The 25157-nt window shown below is 35.0% G+C and overlaps 2 protein-coding genes and 1 non-coding gene across 3 annotated transcripts; 1 reads left to right on the forward strand and 2 right to left on the reverse strand.

The window, feature by feature from the left end:
- Positions 1-7435: 7435 nt before the first annotated feature.
- On the reverse strand, positions 7436-10285 carry LOC116181522 (lysophosphatidylserine lipase ABHD12-like). The gene is made up of 8 exons (XM_031501913.1): positions 10140-10285; positions 9897-10092; positions 9749-9849; positions 9384-9698; positions 7962-8212; positions 7761-7916; positions 7602-7714; positions 7436-7553 (listed from the first exon to the last, which is right to left on the reverse strand). Exons 1-8 carry the CDS (start codon positions 10174-10176, stop codon positions 7505-7507), a joined length of 1218 nt encoding a protein of 405 aa, XP_031357773.1. The 5' UTR covers positions 10177-10285; the 3' UTR covers positions 7436-7504.
- Positions 10286-17077: 6792 nt separating this feature from the next.
- Positions 17078-20843, reverse strand: LOC116181524 (lysophosphatidylserine lipase ABHD12-like). The gene is made up of 9 exons (XM_031501917.1): positions 20720-20843; positions 20466-20664; positions 20314-20414; positions 18769-19065; positions 18468-18718; positions 18243-18398; positions 18071-18195; positions 17976-18020; positions 17078-17481 (listed from the first exon to the last, which is right to left on the reverse strand). Coding segments are annotated over exons 1-9 (1212 nt in total). The 5' UTR covers positions 20757-20843; the 3' UTR covers positions 17078-17480.
- An 876-nt stretch (positions 20844-21719) lies between these two features.
- On the forward strand, positions 21720-21880 carry LOC116181551. Its single transcript, XR_004147280.1, has one exon. It is a non-coding gene; the product is annotated as a U4 spliceosomal RNA (small nuclear RNA).
- The last annotated feature ends 3277 nt before the right edge of the window (positions 21881-25157 follow it).

Genomic DNA, 25157 nt, shown 5'->3' on the forward strand with positions numbered 1-25157 from the left:
TTGCATTCTTTTTTGTGATTACATCAATGTATCATCCTATATTAATTATTTACCAGTTTTCAACATTTTGAAATGCCGTGTACCGTCAGCCGTTTTTGTCGATTGGCATCGACTGCTTTAGTTACAATGGAGACAATAAACAAAACAAAACCTCCATGAATCCATGGCCTACTATTTAAAGTAAAAAAGGTTCTTATTGTTTATTGTTTCATCGCTAAAATTAAAAAAAATAGGTTAAGATACATCAATGTAATCAGGAAAAGGAATGATAAGAAATTGACGTTAAGATATACAGAGTGTTGCATTTACTATAAATACCAATTTTGGGTCAAACCTCAGAAATTTTTCGTTTTCACCCTGTATCTCAGAAACAAACGCAGCTAAGATGGTTCTGTTTGGTATTATACGTTTTCACAAAACCCCAAGTCTATCTTTTAAAAAACATCTGAGATTGCCACTGCAGTCATCAACCAAACAGGGCACACGATTGAATTTTTAATTTACAAAAATCGTGATGGGACCCAGGTTTCAGAAGGGGCCGTGAGATTTGGCATGTGTTTTAGACTATCAATCGGCTATTTTAAAAAAATCCCTATTGTCGGTTAACTACTACTCATTTCCATGTAATAAATGATCTCCCCTCTCGTTATAACGGCTACGAACCTAGCCCTCATGGCCAAAATGTCAAATAACATCCTCTGAATAACAGGGAAGATGTATGATGCAGTACACTACACTTAATTCCTACAACTTTAAGCTTAATACCAAACAATTATACATGGTAAAGTACACACCGACTTTTTTTGTCATTTGTTAAAATTAGGATAACGTTAACCCTACCACAATGATAATGATAAATCTAAGAAAGCTTTTCTCACACCAGCACTTCGCTGAGTATAAAGATAATGAGAGGCCCCCCCCCCCCCCCCGTAGTATGTTTTGCCGCCAAATCGTTTATGACACTTATATTTGGTGTACTGACTGGGGGTATGCTATAGCCCCCCCCCCCTCGGGAAATCGAGAGATTGGATGCGAAGTTCTAAAGAATTATGATTTAAGCATAATGAAAACGCTTAGTTAACAATTTAATATTTTACTTTTCAGTGATTGGTGCGAAAGTGTGGACGTGCAGTGTTTCCTCTCTCCTGCGGTTAATGGTGCTTCTTGGCCGGGTCAGAATCAATAAGGCTAAGGGTAAATTTCTTTTTTTTTCAATTGCGGCATATAACGGGCGATCAAAAATAAGTTGCTGTCGAGTCGCCTTTGGAAGTTTTAAGTTAAATACGATTTCCCATGTAAACAATATTTCAAAGGCGACTCGACAGCGACTCATTTTTGATCGCATAGTATATCTACTATCACGAAAAATAAATAATATAAATTAATATAATCCGGTTTTTAGCTTTTAACGTAAATTAATCTCTTGTTTCAGATTCCAGAAAGGCAGCCTTATAAAGGTAGGATTTTTCTTATACATTGCATGTTGCCTTATATCTATGTATTCAGTGGGGGAGTGAATAGTGCATTAGTGACTAAAAGGAAGATCATCGACAACTTTTAGCCGACCTACTTATGATAGTACTGATGAGTTATGACCATCTTCTCATCCTAATTTTGGTGACGTAGGGTTCTCCTTAATAATTGTTTAAGAGTGTCTTTCGTGACACCATCAGTTTACTTCATATTAACCAGTATGACTGTGACTTCATAGCCATACCAGTTTTATGAAGTGAACGGGTTGTCTCTACGGACGAGATTACGAAAAATTATTGCAGATAACTCCTCCGTAGCTAAAATAGATGATTTAAGGGTTGTTATATCTCGTTTGTTACTACATAAAGGTTCGCTTAATGACATCTGAAGGTGAGTTATTATATCACAATGAACGTGTTTGTTTATTAATTAACTAGTTCAACTCTGATGAGTTGATTAGTAGATTAACACGATTTAAATACATAATTAGCAACATTTTGGATTGCCTACTAATTTCAACGATTGTTCACAGCACCACTGACCATCGCACTGAACGACGTAACGCTCGATCTTCACCCACACTGCCAGCATTGCCCAATCCAGGACCATGGCAATCTGATGGACATGATGTAACGGAACGAGGTGAGTACGCCACTGTCTCAGGCATCGCAACCATTTAACGTAAACCGTACCGTAACCGTTAGATAGGAACTCAATTTAGATTTTGTACAATGGTCTTATATATAAATTACATATAACTTTCTTCTGAGAAACTATGAGCAATAGCAAAAGTCATTTTTTGAATTTTTAAAGTAGAGTACTATTTAATTCATTTTTATTTGTATACTTTTTATTAAAAATGCCAAGGATTAGGTAGTCGAAAAGTAACCAAAGATTAATTTGTGATCATCCCTTTACAAAAACATCACAAATTGTCTCCAATGTAACATTATATTTTCTTTTTCAGTTACCATCGGTGGTCGTTTATCAGATGTCCGCCAACGTGAAATGCAGTGCGTCGTTCTTCCTGGTGTGAACGAATTAATTTAAATTAAATTCAAGGGTAAGTTTTCAAGCTTTTTTTGAGGCCGTAGTAAAGGGCATCACCAAAACCACATTTATAGATGATACCATCAGCAAAGATTACCTATGCTAAATCCCAAATGAAATTTTCATTCAGAGATTTATTGGTCCCGAATTCCCTTAACTTAGCTTGGTTACATGTTTTTATTAAAGTTACTTATGGCACTAACCAAACAATATTGCATCTGTTTCATCATTTTATCGTAAATTTATTCTTTGTTTCAGATTACGGAAGAGCATATAAAGGTAGGATAGCATGTTTTATTATATGTGTGGGGGGAAAAGTGAACAGTGCACATGATGAATTATGAAAGATGGTCTTCTAAGTCTGTCATCTTGTTGACGTAAGATTGACTACAATAATTCTTCGAATGGTCTTTCGCGGAGTATCATCAGTTTACTTCACATTAACCAGTATGACTATGAATTCTTAGTCATACCAGTTGTATGAAGTAAGGGGATTTGCTCTGTGAATCAGACTATGAAGAAGTATTGGAGCCAATTCTTCCGATTTCAAGCTGCCTGACTTAGAGGTACCAATAAAAGGTAAGTAAGCCTTCGGGGGTTCAGTGGGATCACTTGCGCCACCAGCGGGTGGCCAACACCCCACCTCCATTTTCTTAAAAAATAATTATTTTTTGGTACTGGTACGGTACCGGTTCCTGATCTACTTACTAGAACTTTTAATTTACAAAATTCTTCTTTTGCAAGCGGGCTGTTTACATTAAAAAATAGGTACCACTACGCTTTTTTGACTTATACTAATTTTGCTACCCGTTTTCGGATTGTACATAGATTTACCTTTCTTGATCAATTCGAAATTTAAATTTAAAAAAATGGTTTTTTTTTTCATTCATAACGCTACATTACAATAAACAAATATGGACAAAATAAAAATGTATGGTTTAACTTTAGGATGGAATACTCGCGTTACAAAAAGTAAAAGAAAATTACCAATACATCACAAATATATAAGAATCAAACGAGGTTTTTATTGGTTTTTTTTGGCTTTCAAAGGTTACAACTATTCCAGTGTTGCCAGTAACACCACTATTTAAAAAAAAAACAAGAAATAAATCTGTTGATTTATCAAACTTTATATTTCGTGGAAAATCTTTGGATTCAGCCGAACCTTCATTTTTAAATACTGTTGATTTTATAGTCTTCTAAATCTACAGGTTCCTCGAATTTATCCAGGTTTCTTCCGTTTCTTCGGGTTCGTTAGAGTTTAGTTTTTTTCCTGTGTTTTATATTTATCAGATTCTGAAAGCTTAAAGATTTTCGTATTCTTGTGTATTTCTTGGGAGTTCTTCCATTCTTCAGATGATCCTTGAAGATTGAAGTTGAACGATCTGAAACATTTAAGAATTCAAAGAGAAAAATGGAATCTCTTGCGATTCTTCAGTTTCTTTAAACTCCTCAAATCCATCAGATCAGAATTATTTAATTTTTTCATGCTCTTAGATTCTTGCCGATTCTTAAAATTATTTCGTTTTTTTAAGATTCCTCAAGCGTTTATACCTGTCAAATCTTTCAGTGTCAGTGTCTTGTTGATTCTTCCACTTCGAATTCTTCAGATAAATGTTCTTTTACATTTCTTCATTTTCTTCAGAATCTGAGAAATGTTTGAATTTTCTTTTTTTTATTAATTATATCTACGCAAGATTACATCGCGTAACCAAAACCGTTTAGTCTTAGTTCTAAAAACGCTCTGTATAATATACAGCAATCTTTCTGCGCAGATGCTGAACAGGGATTTTGTGTAATTCAGACTGTTCATTTTGTTTGTTGTTTTTTCAAAAGTTCAATTACCTGTAGTAATCACTTTCTTGTTTCTTGTACCGGGTGACTGAATAAGACTGTTCCTCGGCCATATCTCGGGAACCGTTCGTCGTATGACTTGAGGGTAAAAAAAATTATTGGGTAAATCGGTTATGAAGAATCGCTGGAAAATATTTTCAAGTTCTAAAAATGACCACCAGAGGGCGTAACTGCCATCTTAAATTTTAACATTGCATTTTCTTTAAATTTCGCATAATAAACTAAACATTCTTGTTTCACATTTTTAAAGAGAACCAGTTTATCTATCATTTTCGTAAAAACAAAAACTCAGTTATTTCAGAAACGTTCAGATGGCGTGGGGCGTTCAATTGTTTTTGCAATAACCTGCTTTATCTTCTTAACCGATTGTAACAAATTTGGTATTGTTGAAAAGAGCATTCCTAGTGCAACAAGGGCAAAATATAGTTAATTTATTTGAATCCTTCTCCGCCAGGGGGCTAGTTTTGACACTATGATCCAAAATCCTAAAAAAAATCAAATGGAATAATATGACTTTTTCTTTATGAAAAAGTAGCCAAATAACACCCAAAGAGGCCAGTGAAACCGTTTTTCAAAATATCGTTCCTAACCTCAAATGTTGGAAAAATGAGATTAATTAATTAATTAATAAAAATCCTTAAATTGGATCTTATTTGACGTATTTCCGGTATTTGTCGATGGCCTTGGAAAATTAAACAAATGAAACACGATGCATTATAAAATAATAACAGCCGTAATTTGTAAATTATTCTGCTGTGTTTACATTCAGAAAGTGCAGTTTTTTGAATTTGTAATCTTTTCTAAAATGCCGATTTCTCAGGGTTGGCAAAACGAAAAACCCATTTAAAAACCCACGGGGTTTTGTGTCAAAAACTCACCCAACGACCTATACAAAAACCCAACACAAAAACCCATACAAAAGCCCAAAGAATTTGAGACACAGAATGAGACAAAATCGAGATAATTTTTATATAGTATTTAACAACAAAATATAATGTAGTTTATTTGGAAACAGACAGGTACTGATAGATCAGTGTTACATTCTTATTCCTAAGTTTCAAGAACATTTTACTTTAAAATATAAAATACGAAACGGCTTTTTCATTAGAAACAAAAACAAAATAAAATATATTTTACTTGGAAACAGACAGGTACTGATAGATTAGTCTTTATATTCTTATTCCTAGTAAAAAAAAATTTCCATTAAAATAAAAAATACAAAACGGCTTATTCATTAGGAACAAAATAAAATAAAAATAATAATTAAAAACCTAAAACAACTTTTTCTCTTTTTTAAAGTGGCTCATTTTTATTATTTTTACAAGCTTTTCTACTTCATCGGGCAGTCTTAAGTTCAAAATGAATGTTATTTTTCTATAATTTGAGGTTAGAGTTCCGAAAATTCGACAAATACCCAAAAATTACCCAATTACCCAAGAAAAACACAAAAACCCAACACAAATACCCAAAACCCCACCCAAAGCATACAAAAACCCAGATTTTTGCCAACCCTGCGATTTCTAACCAAGAAGCATTTAATATGCTGGCGGCGATGGTTCGTGGTCGATTCGGATAACGCAAATAGAAGATGCGGGCAGCGATGGTCGCATTTTGAAAATACTCAAAATATTTCGCCAGCATATTCAATGCTTCATGGTTAGAAATGGGTATTTTAGAAAAGATTACAAATTCAAAAAAGTGCACTTTCTGAATGTAAACACAGCAGAATAATTTACAAATTACGGCTGTTATTATTTTATAATGCATCATGTTTCATTTGTTTAATTTTCCAAGGCCTACTGATAAGTGTGGGGTGCTTTTCTTTCGCGCCATCGACAAATAACGGAAATACATAAAAAGTAAATTTAAGATACTGTTTCCACTGGCCTCTTTAGATGTTATTTGTCTACTTTTTCATAAAGAAAAAGTCAAATCATTCCATTTGATTTTTTAGGATTTTCGGTCACAGTGTCAAAACTATCCCCCTGGCGGAGAAGGATTCAACTAAATTAACTATATTTTGGTGTTGATTCCCATTGCCCAAGGAATGCTCTTTTCAACTATACCAAATTTGTTAAAATCGGTGAAACGGTTAAGAAGTTAAAGCAGGTTATTGCAAAAACAATTGAACGCCCCGCACCATTTTTGTTTCTGAAATAACCGAGTTTTTGTTTTTACGAAAATGATAGATAAACTGGTGCGAAAAAAGAATGTGTAGTTTGCGAAATTTAAAGAAAATGCAATTTTAAAATTTAAGATGGCAGTTACGCCCTCTGGTGGTCATTTTTAGAACTTGAAAATATTTTCCAGCGATTCTCCATGATCGATTTACCCAATAATTTTTTTACCTCTAAGTCATATGACGAACGGTTCTCGAGATATGGCCGACGAACTGTCTTATTGGGTCACCCGGTACTAACCATTAATTTTCGAATTTCGTCACCGTTTGTTATTATTCACATTTTACATAAAAACTGTTGTGCTCCAATCTTTTGATTTTGAGTAAAATTACTGAAACAGGTTTGTTTGTTTATTTTATAATAGCAGATATTAAATTGACATTTTAATAGGTTCGAATGAGTAGGCTAAGTCATCTCTTTAACCGTAAGGGTAGATAAAGTGAAACAGATGGTTCTGCAACCCAATAACATGTGCCATTCTTATTTCAAATGGGACGCGCAGCACGAATTAACATGAAGTTCAGAACATAATACAATGCTGTTTCTATAGAAACGACTATGGAAGAACGTAAGCTTGCTATTGTCCTCTTCTACCCTATCTGACTCGCTCTTCTACTATCCTACTGTCTTTTGCCTTCTTCTGACTTACTTTTTGCTGGCTCACTCATCTCCTAGCCCCTCCCTTCCGTCCGTATCTGCCTTCTACTGTTTTCTTCTGTCCACTCGTGTTCTCTTCTAGCTTCTTCCGTCGCCCCCCACCCCCTTGCACTTTTATCTCTCGCCGTTTGCAGCCTTATCTTCTCTTTTATGTGCTGTAAGGTTGGCGATCGCTAGGTGTCACTATTTAATAATAACAAAAACATTTCCACTGCACTCTCTGTGTTTTGCAATTGTAAGAATAGACATTTATTTAAAGAATTAAAAACAAAAAAGTACACTTAACATTGCTATAGTTTCTTAGAGTCACAGTGGCTCCTGCCGTCCTTGACAAATGACCTGAAAGATAATGGTGAGCAGCGTTCAACTCTGAGTTACAACAGAAACCTCAAAAAGTTCTGGTCAGTCCAAACCCTTTCAGTCTTATAATAGCGATTAAAACTGATCGCATTCTTTGCATTCAATAAGAAGCCTTGGGAATAGTAGTCATCGTACGATGTCTAAAATATCGGTTTCCATCACAAAAACCATCAACAGCGCACCTACCTTCACATTAAAACGTTTCGCTCTATGATACTCCCACTCCAAAAAGCGAATGGGACAACTGATTTCATTTAAGTGCTTGTTGGTATTAAAAGAAAGATCGTTCTCGGCCAGCGTGTCCGTTATAACGGTTTTATACCAAGGCGTATACCAATTCATCTACAAATGATTATGGAAAATCGCACTACGGTCGCGATGCATTACTCGCGCGATAAACCAGGAGTACCCCAACTGTTCTCCCATCGTCGTGAACCCGTTTTCCAACAGAATTCCGCACGGATACAGATTCTCCCTCTCCAATTGAGCTACCGTGTGAGCGGCTATCGCGGACCCCAAATTGTCTCCCCAAAAGTAGATGCTGGCGTTCACCTGCGAACGCAACCACTTGTACAGCTGCACGCCGTCACGCACGAGCCCCTCCTCGTTTAAGCTGCCATCGTACGAATCGCCGTATGCTTAAAATAATATTGTGATTGTACAGGGTGACCCAGTAAGACTGTTCCTCGGCCATATCTCGGGAACCGTTCGCGTATGACTTGGGGGCAAAAAAAATTATTGGGTAAATCGGTTATGAAGAATCGCTGGAAAATATTTTCAAGTTCTAAAAATGACCAACAGAGGGCGTAACTGCCATCTTAAATTTTAAAATTGCATTTTCTTTAAATTTCGCATAATAAACTAAACATTTTCAAAGAGAACCAGTTTATCTATCATTTTTGTAAAAACAAAAACTCAGTTATTTCAAAAACAAAGATGGCGTGGGGCGTTCAATTGTTTTTGCAATAACCTGCTTTAACTTCACCGTTTGACCGATTGTAACACATTTGGTATTGTTGAAAAGAGCATTCCTTGGACAACAAGAATCAACCAATCAAATGTAGTTAATTTAGTTGAATCCTTCTCCGCCAGGGGGCTAGTTTTGACACTATGACCCAAAATCCTAAAAAAATCCAAAAAATCAAATGGAATGGTATGATTGATTCCCATTGCCCAAGGAATGCTCTTTTCAAACATACCAAATTTGTTAAAATCGGTTAAACCGTTAAGTAGTTAAAGAAGGTTATTGCAAAAACAATTGAACGCCCCACACCATCTTTGTTTTTGAAATAACTGAGTTTTTGTTTTTACGAAAATGATAGATAAACTGGTTTAAGAAGGCAGTTACGCCCTCTGTTGCCCATTTTTAGAACTTGAAAATATTTTCCAGCGATTCTTCAAGACCGATTTACCCAACAATTTGTTCACCCCTAAGTCATACGACGAACGGTTCTCGAGATATGGCCGAGCAACAGTCTTGTTGGGTCACCCGGTACATGTAATTTCAGTTCTCAATGTTAAGATCTCAAACCTTCAGATGGATGGATGGACGAAATTCGCGCACATATTACCTGCACCCTCCAATGGGAAAGTCACTGTGGCATTTTGCAGAAGCTTCTAGATTTTTTTCCAATTTTTCTAAAATTTTTGAAATTTTCTAGAATTTTTCTAAATTTTTTTAGCATTTTCTAGAATTTCTTTAGAATTTTTTTGAAATGTTCCAGAATTTGTTAAGACCTTTTCTCGAATTTTTAGAATGACTAAACAAAATTTGAAGTTGTTTTACCGCTCAACCTCCCCTCCACTTACCTCGATAATCAAAGGCGATCACGTTAAATAAATAAGATAACTTCGAATAATCCGTAATGTAGTCGCGTCGATTCCCGTAGCCGTCGTGAAAGTACAGCAGATAGTTATTAGTGGTGACGTTGTCGACGGGCAACTGTCGGTTGTACCCGCCGGACGATGGTCTAATTGCGTGTTGCGACAAACGCCAAACTCCCAATCGAGCGCTACCCTCTTTGTTAACCGCGACGTATAGATTTTTGGGTTTGTATAACGTCTTCGAATTGTAATCGGTGTAAATTTCTATCACCTCGTTAAAGGAGCCGTGAGGGGCAACAGCTGAAAGAGACCCCCGTTAAAATTGACGGTGAAACACCGGCGACACATACTCGGACTGAAAATTACGTGTCGACGAACTGACGACGAGAATTTGAAGAGCAAAGGCGTGGCTATGTAGACGGTCGTCAAGAAAATGATCAAGACTGATAATCTACAAGAAGAGGATTAATTGCAATGCAATCCAAGAATCTCGTTTACACAAAAGTGTAGCAAATTCGGCGATATTTTCTGGAACGACTGTGAGACCATACAAAGCGCATCCAATTCCAGAACCTTCCCAAGCGGGATGTTATCGGTTTGCAGGCCGGTATTCGGAAACGTAAGGTCTTTTTATATTCGGTCGACTTGTAGGTGAAGAAGGGCTCTTGGGTCAAGTCTTCCGATTTTGATTTTGCTATAAAGTAGAGTGTATTTATCGTACGTGTACTTTGGGAGTCTTACGTATTAAGCAAGCGAATTCTAATTCGTAGGCGGACATTGCACAATATTTATTTAAATTAAAAAAATAACAAAAAAAAAGAGTGTGGTTATGTTAGTTATGAATTAGTTGGGGATTTTTCGACGGTTTTGTTGGTACACGGCAACAATGTAAACCATATATATAAGAGAAGTATATATATATGATGTAAACTACTTCGCAACAGGGTCTTGCGAATTTGTCGTGGAGTTTATAGCGCATTCACACAAAATTCGCACCTTCATACTCAGTATGGGGTCTTATGGACTAAATGCCTCTCTTACTAATTTAAGTAATTCTTTGATAACGCTATCCTTGTTCCTCACGGCAATGATGCCAAACTGACAGATGATTGAATTAAAGTATTCAAAAATTCCTAGCATCTTTCCAGAAGAACTTTTGAACAGAAGTTTGCCAGGAGCTGCTTCCACTTCTGTGACTTTCAGAGGAATTTTGCAATACGTTAATTCAGAATTTTCCAAAATTTTCTATGGCCCCTTCATCTTCATCCACGGAAGACAACTTGCATCTTATTCTTACCAGACCAATCTCTACAATCTAACCACTCAACCAGTAACCAGCAATGCAATGAAAGGTAGATCGGCAACTTTTTGCGCGTTTTTTAGCGCTGGTGCTTTTACGGGAGTGGTCCTAAACTTTTACATCTCAGATTTTACATGCGCATGCCTTTAATGGCAAACTTTTGAAAATGGGAAGGGGGGGGGCAACCACACGTTTTACCCATTCATGGTACCTATTCTAATTAAAGGTCTCAACAAACTCTACGAACTATCGCCATTTCTTCTGACACTGAAAAAATTAGAAATTACTACAAACGAATTTTTGAATGTTTAAGAAATCTTTTTTGAACCTTTTTGAATCGATATTGAATTTTTTTAGTGTTATATTGAAAAAACAGAATTTAATATGCTATTTTTAGATTGAAATATACAAGCTATGCCATTTAAGTAAAATGAAGTTAGATCCAATAACTTTTTTACCCGATAGTACTGTATAATTATTTATTTTGAAAACGGCAGATTATTTATCAATAATTTTCAAGAAACATTTTTTTGTTTCTGTTTTTACTAAGAATATATACGGTCATTCTGAAATTGAAAATTGTTTGATTTATCTCCGTATCTCTGAAGCAAAAATGTGCAAATTTTGATTTTACCATTGCAAGTTTGACCCAAAAAGAGGCCATAACGCCTATAAAAGTGTCGAAAGTGGGACACCCTGTACATGAAACACTGTAAAATTCCAAAAGAAAATAAAAATGAATTTTCATTAAAAAAAAAGTTGTTGGTTGTAACTTATTTTTGGGCATGTGCTCTTTTTAAATTTTAAAACTTAATACGGTAAAATGAAAATTTTCGCTCGGGTAAGAAATACAGGGAAAACCACAAAATTGTTAATTTCAAAATGATTATCGGCCCGTAATATAAAGCATACTGAACTATGTTGTCAACTAACAGTGTTGTTAAGACATGTGATTGGATGTTTTTACAAACAATAACGTCATTCTTAAGCCAGCCCGTGTGTCGCAGTTGAGTTGAAGCTGGACTGCGGTACTAAGGGTCCCTGGTTCGAATCCAGGTACTGGCATGGGTATTTGTAAATGTGTGTTAGGTTGGTGAGCAGCCTTAGCTGAAACCCCGCACACTCAATACTAAAGACAACAAGTTAAAAAAGTAACCGTAAACGATTTACAAAAAGCGCATTTCCACTTGCATTCATTTCTCATTTGTCAGATGCAACTTCTATTAAAATCGTAAAAATCCGGCCACAAATATGAAAGATAGCGTTGCATATGTGCAGTCCATTTTGATGTCCTACTTCAATTTCAGTTTATAAGAAGAATTTCATTTCAATGCTTTCATAAATAAGAAAATTGTCACTGCGCATGCGCAAACCTAAATTTTGAAACTTACGTTAGATTTTCCTTTGTTTCAAGTGGCTATGCATCAAATTTCATTTAAATGCTTCCATAAATAAAAAAGTTTGCAATTCGGTTTATAATAAATTAGTCGAGATGCGAAAAGGGCACTGTGAATTTTGAATCGATTCGACTCAACTTTTGGCATTGCGTATTATATGGCTAAAGCTATGCCCATATTGAATTTGAAGTTAGGACGACAGTTTTAGGACCGTCTAGGCCATTGTTTAGCAGCAAACAGTGATTAAACTTTTTTTGTAATTATCTCTTTTTAACGCATTTTTTGCAAATTTATTTGTAAAACGGTGGGTTTTAATCTCGCTTTGGCCGGCTGGCTAGTTGGCTGGCAGCAAATTAGACCCCGTAGAAGATCGCTTATAGAAAGATGAGGAGTGTACTTGTACCTATTGGGCCGCATAATTAACAATTCTTTAGGGGCGGGGCTACATGATGTGGGGTCGGTGACATCCGAGCGCCATACCCGAGCGTGGTTTACTAACGTGGTGATTTTTCAGTTTTTCCTGCAGAAAAAGATAGAAAAATGATGCGTAACATTAATTTCTACAAAAAAAAACTAAATAGACTGTTCGAAGCGAATAATCGGACATGAAGATTATTTGGAATTGTATCGGAAGTAGGTACACGAGAAGTTTAAAAATTGGTTTGAAATTTCCAACGAGCAAACGATCAATTTATTAATAAACCTTATCTATAATGTGCGGTACAGATCTTGTAATCTTTATGCACTCGAATTTAAATAGGGACAATAAGTTTGTCAAAACCCTCAACAAATTTATTATTTAATGAACCTTCGATACTTACTATTAATTGTTGTGTGCGTATTTGATTTCGTTTCGCACATTTTATAGAATTGCAAGGTTTTAAATTATTCGACAGACGTACAATCAATGTATTTTTTTTACGGAATGCATCCTCTTGAAAGGTCGAGCAGTAAAGAAAAGTGAAAAATTCATTGATTTATTTAAAGAGAATGCACGTAAATTTATCAGTTCAAGGTCAGACATTATAAATGAATTCGTAAAGCCGCGGCTTTGAGTGGTTCATAAACGCGCTAATTCAGCTACCCAATTTAGTGATCTGTCCTACATAACAGGGGGCGCTGAATGAAAATTTTCCCTAAAGTCACTAAATATAGTAATATAATATCTAGTGACTTTAATTTTCCCCATAGATATATAAATACATAGATACAGCCATACCCCAACATAGTTCAAAAGGACGTACCATCTATTACCATCACTTTCAGCACATTAATTACGTATAGCGCTATCCTTTATAGAGGTACCCTGAGCATGGAAGACAAGATTCGCATTATTTATTATAACTGTCAATCAAATTGGTAACACAAATCACACAGAAAATGATCAGATTTGAGACTTTACAACATAAATAAACCGCCTTTTTATTTATTTAAATCGCATAGCAGCAAGAAATGTTACATTTAAAATGGAAGATGTTACTTAGAAAGCTGGCAAAAGAAGAATTTGAAAAAAATTACAGCTGACAACTGGAAGAAAGTGTGTGAACATGTGGAAAGTGATTAATTATTGGTTGACGTTGATGAACTTTATAATAAGTGTTAATATAATGACAGTGATGATTCAGATTTTGAACTTTTACAAACGTAATGAATGTTCACTAAATGAGTATTATCACCAATTGGATATCATTGTTAAGATGTTGTACCTATTTATTTTAAATAAATGTACACGTGTAGCTTACTTACTATAATTAGCACTATAATTTCAAAAAGAAACCCCACCGATTGGACATATGCCGAAAGGTAGGCAAGACGAGTAGCGACCAAAATTTGATATTGCACGCACACACAGTCTATAAATTTCCTAAGAATATTGCACGGATCCTTCTTTGTGATCATGATACAAACGCACTGCCATCAACATCATATAGGCCAAAATGATAATTGGAAACGAATTCACTTCCTATCGCAACTTAATCTCCGTTACCATTACACCTAAAACCATGCAATTAAAATTAAAATGTTAAACATAAACTTTACTTACCTACTTACGGTTTTTTTGATATTCTGCAAGCCAGCAATGAATTCACTGCAGCACATCATGCCAAACAAGGTAAACATATAGTCCTAAATTTGAATGGCGTAGCTCTATATAATAAAACTATTTCAGGAATAACAATTGTGGACGCGTCTATCATTATGGCAAGCACTGTTATTCGTATTCAATTGATAACGCAATAATTACATAATATTTAGTGAAAAAACCGCCCATCATGTTTAGGGCGAATATTTTTAGTTAGATTTGATTTCGCGCGATCGTGAAATGTGTCAACTGTCACATGACTTATGAGACGCGCTAAGTTTGTTTTAAGCGTCCGACTCGCGTACGACATAGTGGTTAATGCAATAAAAAGAGATAGAACATGTTTCTTCTTGGTTAGAAAGTAATGGAGAGATGTACAAATTTCTTTGATATGTTTTTTAAAAACCGAGGTACGTTTGTTAAGGATAGCTGTATCTAGGTATTTATATATCTATGATTTTCCCACGCTTACATCGCCATCTACTTATGAGGTGTGTGAAAGGTGGCCAGAAATTAATAAGCGTCTGGAACTCTTATTGTATTTACTCTATACCTTGAGTTGAGACTTTCAGTTTGAATATTTGTGGAAGTTTAGTGCAGTAAACAAAAGTCAATGTACTTAATTTTTATTGTATTTACTCGCTTTATTATAAATTACGTTGCCGTCGGCTACTTAGGGGTAAGTGACACCTGAATTTGGTTTTATTTGCTTTCACTGTAGTTTTTTTGTACCACTGGATTTTTGTCAATTTTTAGATGATCTTTAAACTCATTTAGATCGATTAACGGCTTCAATCTCTTGGTATTTTTTGATTGTCAGTAATTATTTTCGCCCGTACAGAGGACAAAATTTTACTTAGGGCATTTGTCTCGAAATACAACTTTAGTCTAAGTGTTACCGTATCGAGGACCTTAGATACCTTCTGGACTGGAAGAAGTCCGACTAATTAATCATGTATTTCATGTACTTGGTTTAAGAGACTGTTTCACAATTTGCAAGTGGGAAAAAGTGTGGAGTTGCTTTTAAATCCCTTTGAGTTGGCCACTTTTAAGCATATCAATGTATTAGGTTAACGTCACATTTAAATTATTCAAATTAAAGAGTTACTTCTTCGGATTATTACCTTTTGCATATTGTAATGTGATGTAAAATGTGTGTTTAGCGTTCTTCTACAGTTTCGCTTTTCTCCGATTTCACCCCTATATTTACCCTATAGGAACAACGATTTGGAATTTTTTTTGGCTCGGCGTCGAACAAAAAATCAGAAAGTCCGATCGCGTCTGAATCTCTCCTCTGCCTTCATGGAGATAGAAGAGCGGGACGGTTCAAACACCATACAGACTTTTGTTCACCAACGACAAAATATTTATTCCTAAATGACAAGAACCAGAGTTGAAAATAAAACCCTTCGATACGCCCCTGGAGTAAGTCGCTAATGAATCCGGAACTCGACCCTTCTCGGTACTTGAGCTACAGCCAGAACAGTATGATGCTAGATATGGATGTAAAGGATGTCCTACCGCTCATTAAAATCGAACTAAAAGAAGAAGAAATCCACTCTGATCTTCAAGGAAATATTTTAGTGGGCAACGAAGCTTTGGTTACAATAAAGGACGAAATTACCTTTACTACACAGTGCTTATTCCTTGATGATGAGGAAATACAACAAACTGATAGTGGATGGATTGCTAAAACCGAGGCTAAAACTGAAATTTTCAAGGATTTTGAATGTGACTTCGGTCAACGCTCAACAAACAGTGTGCTGCCAGTTAGGCACCATCTTTTAAAACATACCGATTCTAGAGATTTCAAATGTGCTACTTGTGATTACGACACAAATAATAAATCCTACTTTAAACAACACCTTTTAAAACATAGTGATTCTAAGGATTTTAAATGTGGTCAATGTAATTACGAGACAAGTAACAAATATCACTTGAAACGACACATTTTCATTCATACCGTTTCTAAAGACCTTAAATGTACTAATTGTGATTACAAGACAAATCGAAAAAACAACTTTAAACGACACCTTTTAACACATACCGATTCTAAAGAATTTAAATGTGCTAATTGTGATTACAAGACAAATTACAAAGACAACTTTGCAAGGCACCTTTTAAATCATACCGATTCTAAAGATTTTAAATGTGCTAAATGTAAATACGCGACAAGTAACAAGTACCACTTCAAACGGCACTTTTTAACTCATAGCAATTTTAGAGATTTGAAATGTGCTCATTGTGATTACGGAACAAATAATAAACGGTACCTTAAAGGACACATTTTAACACACAAACTTTGCAGTAATGTAAATGTGCTAAAATGTGGCAATTGTGATTACGAGACACGTAACAAATTTTGTCTTAAACAACACCACTTGACACACACAAACCGCTTATAGAAGTAACAGTCTCAGTTAAATATTATTTTTTAGTATGTGCGGCCTAATTTACGGTGATAATATATTTTAAAATGTTAGTGGATGTAGAAACATGCGATTGATTAGAGCAAGATGTCTTGGACCCGCTCAAACCGTATTTTTGTTTACAAATATTGTAGTCACATTTCGTGACACTTTAAAATAAAATATAAAACATTAGACAGAATTCATTTCAAACCAAAGTTTTGCCGTGCTCCTCTAGAACCCATCGGTCAAAAGAATTTGATAAGCCAAAGGGTGGCCAGCTCAAACAGATTTCAAAGCAACTCCACTCCTTTCCGATTTGTGAAAAATAACATTCCAAAGTCTCTTACATAAAGTAGGTACATGAAATGCATTGTTAATTAGCCGAACCTTTTCTAGTCCAGAAAGTATCTGAAGGTCCTGAATACGGTAACCTTAGACTAAAGTTGTTTACTTTCTGTCGCTCCTGTAACATAATAATGGATGAACACTAAAATTAATAAAATGTTTATTCTAATAGCTTTAACTTACAACAGCATAATATATTTACAATAGTTTAACCTTCACCAAACCATATTGACAAACAGTATACGTTTGTTCGTTGGTCTTCTTGAAGCATGGCGGTCACTGTTCAAAGTGGCAGCTACAAGAAACCCTACAAACAAACCCAGGAACAAAATTGCACAACCTAATTTTTTAAATGTCACAATTGTTTAAAAATCGAAAAACCGCACAAGACGGTGTGGGCTCAGCATCCCAACATTTTTTGCAACCTTTCGATTGTTGTTTGGAAGCTTCCTTTATGTTTACAATAACTTCCTATAGAGGTCGCCTATTTTTCTTCAATTACCTCTAAATGCATTCACTTATAAAAATAGAATAAATTCACTATACTAATAATAATAATAATAATAACTTTTATTATGTTTAAGTAACCGAAAAAAGTTACATACAATCGTCAAAATAAAAAATAATTACACAAAAATCTAAACCGAGATCTAAACTAATACATAAATTTAAATTTTTTCGGCGAATTTAAAATTAAAATATTCATTTTGGGAATAGAACGCCTTTGACAACAAAAATTGTTTAATGTTGTTGCTAAAAACCTTTTCATTAAGCAACTTAATAGTATCGGATAGATGATTATAAAATTTTATTGCAATATATTCTGCACCTTTTTGCGATATACTTAATCTTAAAAGGGGTAAACGATAATCCTCCTTGCTACGTGTATCGTGAGCATGAATCTGATGTTGTTGCCTATACTTAGCGAGATTTGCCTTAGCATAACACAAGCAGGTAAAAATAAACAGACAAGGCAATGTAAGGATCTTTAAATCTATAAATGCCTGTCTGCAATCATCAATGCCTGTCTGCAATCATACTTAGTGTTTGGTATCACAGTACTTTCTCCCCGTATCGATAAAAGACCTACAACATGATAAATTATAACAAACCTTCCAGTCTTAGATCATTATCACCATAAGAAATTCTCCAATTCGGAATTGATGTAGTAGTCCGTTTTATAGTAATAATATCTCTCTATGTAACTAACAACTGTCGGCGGGTCAAATGAATTATAATTATTCTCTTTGTAGTAACTAATCTGAAATACAATGATAAAATACGATTTAGATTTCCCGTCGATAGTACGTTTATATTGAAGTCTCTCGCCCGATGCACGGTCCACTCCAAAAAGCTAACAGGGAAGGTGATTTCGTTTAAATATTTACTTGTGTTGAAGACAAGGTCGCTTTCTTCCAAGGGGCTCACGAACATAGATTTATACCAAGGCATATACCAATTAATCTAAAATTTCATGATTAAAAATATTAGAGGTTCTTATTCTTCTGCTCTATGCCAAGACCCTTTTACTACCTGAGCTATAAACCAGGAGTACGCCAACTGTTCGCCCATCGTCGTAAATGGGTTCTCGAGCAGCACGCCGCAAGCAGGCATGCTTTGATTGGATAGCACCGCGGCGGTATGTGCCGCTATGGCGGACCCCAAATTGTCACCCCACAAAAAGACGCTTCCGTTGACGTGCGCGCGCAACCACTTAAAAACCTCGACGCTGTCGCGCACCAATCCGCTTTCGTTTAAGTCATCCACGTCCGAGTCTCCATACGCTTAAATCTCACAGTGAAACCACCCCAGGTGAACGTCTGAAAGTACGTACCGCGATAATCGAATACGATTATGTTGAATATATGAAGCAGTCGCGAGTAATCCGTAAGATAACTACGTCTATTTCCGTAGCTGTCGTGGAACAATAGCAGATAGTTATTTGTGCTAGTGCGTCCGTTGTAACTGCCGGAATTTCCTTTGCCATATTCGGTCAAACTCCAAGCGCCCACTCGGGAATTTCGTGTACTGTCCACCGTCACGTAGAAATTATCTGGTTTTATGAAAGTCTTCGAATCATAACTCTTATGAAGCTTTATTACTTCATTAAAAGATTCGTGCGTAGCGACGACTAAAAACGAGAAACTATATACCACAGACATTATAATCTTAAAACGTTTTTTTAAAGAATTCTCTTTTTTGAAAATTGTTCAAAAATTTTAGGTTTTTAGGCTTATTAGGCGTTGAGCCAGGTGGTCAAAAATGGACGATTTGGTTTCCTTTCGGGGGAGTAAGTGTAACCTACTAATTTAGATTCGTCATGAAGATAGGATAAATGTTTGGCGTGATACTTCGTAAAATTCGGTAGCTTAGTGACGTCACAAAGATGGCCGCCGGGCGAAAATCTTAGCTAATAAGCATTTTAAACTTTAAAGTCTGGTTTCATGTGTAAGGAGTAATAGAATCATACAAATTTTGATTCAACATAAAGCTAGGGTCAATGTTTGAGATGATACTTTGTGAAATTCGGTATTTTAATTACGTTACGACGCCACAAAGATGGCCGCCGGGCTAAAATTGTAGTTTACCATTCCAAAGTCACAGTATCATCTCCAACATTAATCCTAGCTTTATGCTGAATCAAAATTTGTATGATTCTATTACTCTTTCCAAATGAAACCAAACTTTGGAATGGTAAACTACAATTTTAGCCCGGTGGCCATCTTTGTGACGTCATAACGTCACTAAGCTATCGAATTTTACTAAGTATCATACCGAACATTTCTCCTACCTCCATGATGAATCTAAATTTGTAGGTTACACTTACTCTCCAGAAAGGAAACCGCACATGCCCTCTGGCTCAACGGCTATATAAGGAATATTAAAAATGCCTTCTGCAAATCCTGTACGTCTTGCTATGAATTTGGAAAACCTGTTTAGGGATCGAATTTTGTTGAAAAGAACTTCGAAATTATTTAAAAAAATTGTAAAACCTTCTAAAAAAAACTTTCACAGGACTCTTTCTTGGCCTTTGCTCAAAAATCTAAAAAATATGTTACCTTTTTTGGGAAACGTGAAAATGCGTTATTTCAAAGAAGGGCATTAAGAAAAGTTAATCAAGAACGATATCAGAACCTAAATGTAAATACCATACACGATAAAGGTAGTAAGAACGAGAACAAACGACGAATCACACGACCCATGTTCCCATTTAAAAAAATTCAAGATGGCGGTGGCACTCAAACGCCCTGTATAACAAAAAAAATCTTTCTAACCTCAAAACATTTGAATCAAATGAAAACATTTTAATTTTCAATTTGAGCGTGAATGCTTCCGTTTCATCTTTAATTAGCGACTCTGTATAATCAAAAATACGTACCAGGGCTGAAAATAACACGTTGTCTAAAAGCAGTGGAGCACTTAAAAATCAAAGGTACAAAAACACCGACGATCATAAAAAACAGTAATAAGATCGTCAATCTGCAAAAGAAACGTTACTAACGGCAGTAGTTCGTCTGTATGACGATTTACATAAAAAAGAACGTGACCTTCCGACATTTCCTTGATCGACTGTGGAACCACACGAACCCGAGCCAATTCCAGAATCTCCTCAGGCGCGATTTTATCGGTTTCCATGAGGGAAAATTTAGCCGCACGGTTTTTTTGTACTCGGTCCCTTTGTAACTGACGAGCGGTGTTTCGGATATTTCTTCTTCAGGCTTCGACTTGGCTACGAAAATACAAAATGTAATTATTTACTTACGTCGGTAATTTAATAAGGTTACGTATAAGGCACGCAAATTCCAGTTCAAAGCAAGACATCTTCGCACAATATTGTGCAACTTTTAATGATAAACAAATTAAAGTGCAAAAAAACTAGATTATGTTGGTATCATAGAAAAAATAAAAAACTAGGTTAAATTTGATTGACGTTGGCAGTGGCTATTTCTCGGCTACTAGTCTAGACTGTGGCTCTGCTCACCAGAAACTGGTATACAGCTTGTCCATCAGTTAAATTGGATTTAACTCAAAATTTGACTATCGATGATGTGGAGTAACAGTTTGTCCCCCAACTGGTGATCTCCAACCAGTTTTTCTGTTTTTTAATGGTGTAAGAACATTGGCAATGGGCAGTTTGCCCATTCTCACATATGATATTTACTATATGTGATGTTCTTGCCTTTATTAGAAGCATCTGTGGTAAAAATTTCAAAAAAATATCTCAATAAATAAGAAAGTTGAGCTGCACATGCGCAATTTTAATCGTCAAGATTTTTCTTGGTTGAGGTGTCGGAGCTAAGCTACCGAATGCAAAAAAATCAAACAAAATATCTTTAAAACGGACAGACGGCCAGAGGAAGTGGCCATAATAACGCCCTCCAACGCCAAAAAGAAATTTTTAAGTTCAATCCAGTGGCGGAGTAAAAAAAATTTTTGCACCGCCGTTTCTTTGATTTGACCCAATGTTGGTATTTTTTAAATGCAACACCCTGTATATCTTAACATCATTTAGTTTGCTTTCTTTTTCACGAGTTTTTCATACAATATTCGACCAGCCTCTCCCCTTTTTCGTTTCATATTACGCCGATCTCTTTCAAATAGGCAGATTTAACCATTTCTCTTAGTATCATTTACACTCTTGTTCTTACCCCTTTTATCTCCGCAATCTCCATTCATGTCCTACCATATCGAAATTATTCTTTCCCTGTCAGCACGAGCTTTTTTTGCATTTAGTGACTACATAAAATACTTGACCTGATATAAATGTGGATGAATACACTATTCAACTTTGCGCAGTGGCGATATTGTAACCAATGAAGAAATACTGAGGTGCAATTATTGCTAGTTCAAAAACCAGGCAAAAACTCCATGACTATAACTCGGAATGCGATATACGCTACATACATTACAATAAAAGTTATTATTATTAAAAACAAGTTGCCATACGTAACCAACGTTCATGCTCTCCAGATGGCGCAGACAGCCTTCCCCTCCGCCTCACCAATGAATTGCGCGGTTGCCAACTCAAAATTGTGTGCATCGTCGTAAGTTGTATATCAAGGGTGAATCCTCTCACACTAGCAGGGGTTATAACTTCGGGCGTTCGGGGTATTTGCAAACGTTGTAAAACAATTCGAACGTTATAGGTATGGATTTGGTTTTGGATGCAAATTATGTCCTTAAGATTGAACCAAAACAAGAAAAAGAAATCCATTCTGATCTTCAAGATAACATTTTAGTAAGCAACGCAGCATTGGTTACAATAAAGGACGAAATTACCATTACTGCACAGTGCTCCAAATCGCTCGATAATGAAGAAGTACAACAAATAGATTGTGGATGTAACATCAAAACCGAAATTTCCAATGATTTTGAATGTGACTTCGGTCAACACACTACAAATAGTAGCTTCATCAACTATGCTCGTAATTGTGGAACAAAGAATAAACGACGGCACATTTTAACACACAAACATAATGCACTACAATGTGCTGTTTGTGATTACAAGACAAATAAGCAAAACAACTTTAAACGACACCTTTTAAAACATAGCGAATCTAAAAATTTTAAATGTGTTAATTGTGAGTATGAAACAAATGACAAATACTATTTTAAACAACACCTTATAAAACATACTGATTCTAAACATTTTAAATGTGCTACTTGTGATTATGAGACAAATTATAAACAGTGTTTCAAACAACACCTTTTAAATCATAACGATTCCAAAAATTTTAAATGTGCTAATTGTGATTTTGAGACAAATAACAAATACTACTTTAAACGACACCTTTTAAATCATACCGATTCTAAAGAATTTAAATGTGCCCATTGTAATTATGAAACAAATAATAAACAATCTCTTAATCGACACTCATTAAAACATAGCGATTTTAAACTTTTTAAATGTTCGGTTTGTGATTACGAGACAAATCAGAAAAACAGTCTTAAACTACACTTTATGAAACATACCGATTCTAAAGATTTTAAATGTGCTAATTGTGATTATGAGACAAATTACAAAACCAACTTTAAAAAACACCTTTTAAAACATGCTGATTCAAAAGGTTTTAAATGTGCTCATTGTGATTACGAGACACATATTAAATACCACCTTAAACGACACCTTTTAACACATATCGATTCTAAAGATCTTAAATGTGCTAATTGTGATTACAACACAAATAATAAATACCACTTTAAACGACACCTTTTAATACATATTGACTCTAAAGATTTTAAATGTGCTAATTGTAATTATATGACAAATCAGAAAAATCACCTTAAACGACACCTTTTAACGCATACCGATTCTAAAGATTTTAAATGTGCCCATTGTCATTACAAGACAAATTACAAACACTGGTTAAAACATCACCTTTTGAATCATACCGATTCTAAAGAATTTGAGTGTGATGATTGTGATTACAGGACAAATAATAAATACCACTTTAAACAACACCTTTTAACACATAATGATTCTAAAGATTTTAAATGTGCTACTTGTCATTTCCAGACAAATAACAAATACCACTTCAAACAACACCTTTTGAAACACAATGATTCTAAAGAATTTAAATGTGCCCATTGTAATTACGAGACAAATTACAAACACTGCTTTAAACAACACCTCTTAAATCATACCGATTCGAAAAGGTTTAAATGCGCTAATTGTGATTACAAGACGAATAACAAATACCACTTTAAACGACACCTTTTAACACATTTAGATTCTAAAGGTTTTAAATGTGCTAATTGTGATTACCAAACAAATAACAAGTACTACTATAAACAACACCTTTTAAAACATACTGATTCTAAAAATAATTAATTGTGATTACTAGAATCTTTACAAATTCTGTCTTCTAAGGCACACACACCGTTTTTACAAGGAACAAATCTCGTTAATTTAAATACTAGTTCTGTAGTGTGTGGTGACTTCATGAGAGGAAGGTTACGTATCGTAGCGTTTTCCCGAAATCGTCTTGAAATTTTCATTTTCCTGTCTTACTTATGTCAGCGGCAGTAGCACTTTCCCTGATTGTTCTTCCTGCCTCCTGTCACTTTATCAGACTCCTATCAAAACTGACACATAAACATACCTAATTAAAGTTTTATATGAAAAAGGCGATTCCGAGAAAAAATAATACAAAACATATATTTGAACGTCTGCGTGCGGGGTAAATTGTTCAAAACAAGCTTTCAGGAATTTTGTTTATTGTTCGTTTCATGCGTTTCGGAATAAAATGTTGCCATTGTCAATCAATTATGTGTTTATTTAAACCCATTGTGCGACCCGAGATACACAAAGAACAAAAACAACACAAAAAACCTCGCATAACACACAGATACAAGAAATAAATCAATTACAACAAACTGCAAAAACCATGCATCTCAAATTGTACAGGGTGAGTCGACGATTGCGCTAAGTAACTTAATGCCTTTTTCGATGGAGTGCTTTTTGTATTATGATATGGTTGAATATCCTCCACATTTTAAAAATATTTGCAAGCGTCAGTATATTGTCAAAATTATTACTTAAATTTTGATTCCAGCTTTTATATCTTATAATACATTTACTATGAAACATTAAAAATATAGCTTACAGGGTGTTTTTTTGGTAGGTCCAAAGTTGCAAAACTTCATATTAAAAAATCTCACTTTTTTATAGTCAAATGGTTTTACTTAATTCTCCAGTTTCTGGACTTAAAATAAATTTTCGTTTTGGATGAGATAGATAAAAATTGCCTTTTTTTGCATGGCCACCTCAATATTATGTAAATTACATGTAACTTATGTAAGATTAGAATATGAAAACCAGGAAAACCAAGATATTTCGAAAACTATCAGGATAGGTGTATGACATTATTATCATAAGTTGAGGGTTTTTGGAGGAGCTAAAAGATGACAGAAAAATATACAAGGTGTTCCATTTAAAAAAGAGATTTTTTAATATGAAGTTCTGCAACTTTGGACCTACCAAAAAAACACCCTGTAAGCTATATTTCTAATGTTCCATAGTAGATGTATTTATTTGACTTTCACTTAACCCAGGATAAAAGATATAAAACCTGGAATCAAAATTTAAGTAATAATTTTGACAATATATACTGACGCTTGCAAATGCTCAATTTTTCCTTAAAATCGATTTATCTTTAAAACTACTAGCTTTTCGGATATTAATCATCATATAATAAAAAAGACGTACAATTACACGTAGAA

This window comes from Photinus pyralis, unplaced genomic scaffold (genome assembly GCF_008802855.1).
Source record: "Photinus pyralis isolate 1611_PpyrPB1 unplaced genomic scaffold, Ppyr1.3 Ppyr1.4_LG9, whole genome shotgun sequence".
NCBI classification, from domain to species: domain Eukaryota; kingdom Metazoa; phylum Arthropoda; class Insecta; order Coleoptera; family Lampyridae; genus Photinus; species Photinus pyralis.

Excerpts from the sequence above, each read along its gene's own strand:
- LOC116181524 (XM_031501917.1), bottom strand. The coding sequence starts at position 20,756 with ATGTCTTGCTTTGAACTGGAATTTGCGTGCCTTATAC. Across the intron at positions 20,415-20,465 it reads AAGGTCACGTTCTTTTTTAT|ATTGACGATCTTATTACTGT; the intron begins GTAAATCGTCAT and ends TTTCTTTTGCAG. Across the intron at positions 18,399-18,467 it reads ACTCCTGGTTTATAGCTCAG|ATTAATTGGTATATGCCTTG; the intron begins GTAGTAAAAGGG and ends ATGAAATTTTAG.
- LOC116181522 (XM_031501913.1), bottom strand. The coding sequence starts at position 10,176 with ATGTCCGCCTACGAATTAGAATTCGCTTGCTTAATAC. Across the intron at positions 10,093-10,139 it reads AGAATTCGCTTGCTTAATAC|CAAAATCAAAATCGGAAGAC; the intron begins GTAAGACTCCCA and ends TCTACTTTATAG. Across the intron at positions 9,699-9,748 it reads ACACGTAATTTTCAGTCCGA|CTGTTGCCCCTCACGGCTCC; the intron begins GTATGTGTCGCC and ends GGTCTCTTTCAG.